This window comes from Neopsephotus bourkii, unplaced genomic scaffold (assembly GCF_033783945.1).
Source record: "Neopsephotus bourkii isolate Nb327-2 ecotype Australia unplaced genomic scaffold, CSIRO-AGI_Nbou_v1 NB_1546, whole genome shotgun sequence".
Taxonomy (NCBI): Eukaryota; Metazoa; Chordata; class Aves; order Psittaciformes; family Psittacidae; genus Neopsephotus; species Neopsephotus bourkii.
This window is the reverse complement of record NW_026902022.1, coordinates 2527-6572: the sequence shown is the minus strand read 5'-3', so window position 1 is coordinate 6572 and position 4046 is coordinate 2527. Positions and strand designations below refer to the sequence as shown.

The window sequence follows — 4046 nt, the reverse complement described above, 5'->3', positions numbered from 1 at the left end:
CAGTCCCTTCAGCAAACTTGTGAACAGTGCATTCAACTGCTGCCTGTAGATGTGTGATAAAAGTATTGTCCAGAAATGGCCCTAGAATGGAGCCCTGAGGAATATTGCAGGTGACCATTCACAAAGCACGTCTAGCCCCATTCACTGTGACATTTTCAGTGCTGCTCTTCAGCAGTTCTTTATGCAATGTATGGTGTACCTGCTCATGTCACATTTGACGAACTTGTTAGGGAGGATGTTGTGAAGGACAAGAGTTCAGCCAGGGCAGATGCAAAGTCTTGTTTCTGGGGAGAAGTGACCCGGTGTAGCAGGAATATCTGGTGGACCAATGGGTTAGAAACCATCTTAGCAGAGAAGGACCTTGTGGTCCTAGTGGAGAAAAAATGGACCATGAGGTGGCAACCTACCATTCTAAGAAATGGGCCCATCAGTCTCCACGGCTGCATTGAGGAGTAGTGCACGGACAAAGGGGAGGGGACCATCCCTTTCTCCTCAGAAATGCTGAGGAGAATCCCATGTGGGATTCATTTCTTGGCTCCCCAGTGAGGAAGGACTTGGACTGTATGGAGCAAGAGCAGTGCAGGGTAACCATGAGACTGGAGGGACTGGATCATGTTTTGTAGAGAAGAGGATGAGAAGTGAGCCACCCAAGATAGAAGGATGTGGAGGGGGCCCATCATAGAATCATAGAATAGTTAGAGTTGGAAAGGACCTTAAGATTATCAAGTTCCAACCCCCCTGCCATGGGCAGGGACACCTCGCTCTAAACCATATCACCCCAAGGCCTCATCCAACCTGGGCTTGACCACTGCCAGGGATGGAGCATAAACAACCTCCCTGGGCAACCTATTCCAGTGCCTCACCACCCTAACAGGAAAGAATTTCCTCCTTATATGCAATCTAAACTTCCCCTGTTTAAGTTTTAACCCATTACCCCTTCTCTTATCACTACAGTCCCTAATGAAGACTCCATCACCGGCATCCCTATAGGCCCCCTTCAGACACTGGAAGTCTGCTATGATGTCTCCACGCAGCTTCTCTTCTCCAGGCTGAACAGCCCCAACTTAATCAGCCTATCTTCCTACAGGAGGTGCTCCAGCCCCTGATCATCCTCATGGCCCTCCTCTGGACCTGGACTTGTTCCAAAAGCTCCCTGTCCTTTTTATGTTGAGGACACCAGAACTGCACACAATGCTCCAAGTGAGGTCTCACGAGAGCAGAGAAGAGGGGCAGGATCACCTCCTTCGACCTGCTGGTCACGCTCCTTTTGATGCAGCCCAGGATACGGTTGCTTTCTGGGCTGCAAGCACACACTGCCGGCTCATGTTCATTTTCTCATCGACCAGCACCCCCAAGTCCTTCTCCCTGATGGCAGGGAAAGAAGTGGTGGGAATCCAGCACTTGGCACTGGCGTGCACATGCAGAAGAAGAGGCCCTGGGTACAACGGGAAAGAAATGGGATTGCATGGGCAAAACAGGCAAGCCTTTTTGCGTGTTTGGAAGGGCAAAGAGTAGAAGAGGTGGTGGAGTCTCTGTGCTGGGAGCTACTGAAACACCAACTGGCCATGGAGCCACGAATGCAGCTCCAGCTGCCCTGTTCTTGAAAAGGGATGAAAGCACCTTCTCTGGAGAGGTTTGTGCTGTTGGAAATGATTCTGAGGAGACTCAGGCTGGGATGCTGGAGAATTTATTGAGACAAAAGAATGAAAATGTAAAAGCACCAAAAGCACCAAGTGGAAGTGAGACAGTCTGAGGTGCAAGGAGTGCGACCATGAGCAGAAGTCTTCTGCTTGCAGTTCTTCCTGCCCTGCAGTGCAAGCAGCATACCAGATGTACCCGAATGGTCTTTGACTTGTAAGAAGGGGTTTACAGGAGAGAGTCCTGGACACAGGCAAAGAGATGATGGGAAGAAGGAAGCAGTACAGCAGGAGGAGGTGCAGGGGCAATATCTTCAGGCATCCTGGGCACGCCCCTTGCCCTGTTTCTTCTCTTGGTGCCTCGAGAGAGGGAGCTGTGGAGGGCAGGTCCACGTGTCAGGAACTGCCCAGAACTGCATCCTCAGACCTTGCCATGGCTACGAGGGTGTAGGTGGTTGGTTTCAGGCTGCTGTCAATGGCCCTTAGCAGATGTCGCATCCCCTTCCTCTGCCGTAGCAGCCCAGGCCTCCGAAGCCGTAGCCAAGGCCGTAGCCGAAGCCCCCAGAGGAGACGGGCACTCCCTGGGCGCTGAGGACGTTGCCCACGGCAGCGGATGAGGAGGATCCGACGGCGGTGCTCTGGGGGAAGGAGCTGAGGATGGGTCCTGGCAGGGTGACCAGCACGGTGGAAGGCTGGATGACGACGCGGGAGTCCTCGCACTGCCTGACACAGGGCTCGTTGCAGCTGTTGGCCAGCGGGGTGGGTCCGCAGGGGCGGCAGAGGTCGTAGCAGGCCATGTGTGTGGGGTGGAGGGGCCCTGGCAGGGGAGAGGAGAGGAGAGGAGAGAATGGAAGAGAGGGTGTGGGGAGAGCGGAGGGCGTGGGGGTGCGAGGGGCGGTGGTGCAGGAGGGCGAGGCAGTGGGGAGGCTGGTGTGGGGCTGTGGGGCTGTGGTGCTGGGGAGGCGTGAGGGGTGCTGAGGCTGGGGCAGAGCGTGCTGGAAGAGCCGGGGCAGGGGGGCAGGAGCAGAGGGCAAGGGGCTTGAGGCTCACAGCGCGCAGGAGAAGGCGTCAGCAGAGGCGAGTGAGGGACAGAGGCGCTGGGCCGGCTTTTATGCTGGTCCCCGAGGGGCGGGACAGCCTTTGCGCATGGCAGCATTTGTCAGCAAGCAGCTGGTGCGTGCCACAGCCTGGCAAGTCACGAGCTGGGGCGTGTTCTCCTTCCCACAGCGCTCCATTGGCATGTCCTCCTGTTGAGGACGTGTCCATCTGGCCCTGGCGGCAGCCTTCAAGTGACAGTGTGTGTTTGGGAGCATTTGCATGGGAAGTGTCTGTCAGGGCACTCTGCAGACATAGCCAGAGCGTTAGAGAGGTGGGGTGGTGTGAGTGAGGTCATCCCGTGGCACTCGTGTGGTGTGGTTTGTGGGTGCCTTGTGAAGAGGTTTCCCATGTCCTCGTATCCATGTAAGGGGAGGACAGTTTGCAACAGCAGGCTGTGCTGATGGAAACTGTGCTTGAGATCTGGTTATTCCTGTGATGTGGGGAGCACTTCCAATCTGTCCAAAGTTTTGTGTTGTCTCAGTCGTACCGGTCCCCTCTTTTATGAGTGGCCTGTTTGCAGCGTGGTCTTGTTTTGATGCAGTGCTTGATGTGGGGCCTTGTAATGAGACCACCTTTGTAAGGGTGTTCTACTTTGAAATGATGAGTTTTGTAGACAAGGAGAGTGCTGTTCTGTTGTTTACCTTAATAGTCTTGCAAAGCCTTTGATGCTTTCTGCCCTTGCATGGTCATGGGGTGTGGGGTCACCTGGGTTTGTGGGCAGTTGGTTTGATTTCTCTCAGCAGGTTTAGAGATGATGCAAAATGTGGAGAGAGACTGAGATGCTGGATGGTTGTGCCATGACTTAGAGGGAACAGGAGGTGCTGGAGAATGGGCAGAGAGGAATCTCCTGAAGTTCAACAGGAAGAAATGTCAAGTTCTCCATGTCGGGAGGAATGGTTCCTGTTGTTAGAACGTACTGGATACTGAGAGGCTGGAAAGCAGCTTTGCTGAGTACAGCTTTGTGGTGCTGGTGGAGAACAAGCTCAGGATGGTGCAGAAATGCACCCTTGCAGCAAAAGAGGTCAAGAGTCCCCATGGCCAAGAGATTTTGTTGTTGGTGTGGGGGGGGTGTTCTTACTCTCTCGTCATTGCTGTTGACGCTTTGTGAGGAGGCCTATGTCCAGTAGAGGTCTTCTCACTAGAGGAAGGACATGGATGTGGTGGAGGCAATCCAATGTACGACCACCAGGATGCTGTAGGGAGTGGAACATCCTTGCTATGAGGAGAAGCCTAGAGAGGTGGGAAGGGGGTTTTCAGCCAGGAGGCAAGGATGCACAGGGCAGATGTCATCAATGTGTCTATATCCTGAGT

General features: G+C 54.1%; 1 protein-coding gene across 2 annotated transcripts; it reads right to left on the bottom strand.

Annotated features, from left to right (window-relative positions):
* Positions 1–2119: 2119 nt before the first annotated feature.
* Positions 2120–2873, bottom strand: LOC133221768 (feather keratin 1-like). Of its 2 annotated transcripts, XM_061370942.1 has the most exons (2): positions 2697–2873; positions 2120–2466 (listed from the first exon to the last, which is right to left on the bottom strand). In XM_061370942.1, exons 1-2 carry the CDS (start codon positions 2791–2793, stop codon positions 2120–2122), a joined length of 444 nt encoding a protein of 147 aa, XP_061226926.1. In that variant the 5' UTR covers positions 2794–2873. The 2 variants fall into 2 exon arrangements, with proteins under 2 accessions (XP_061226926.1, XP_061226927.1); XM_061370943.1 differs by lacking the exon at positions 2697–2873 and having other exon boundaries at positions 2120–2630.
* Positions 2874–4046: the final 1173 nt, after the last annotated feature.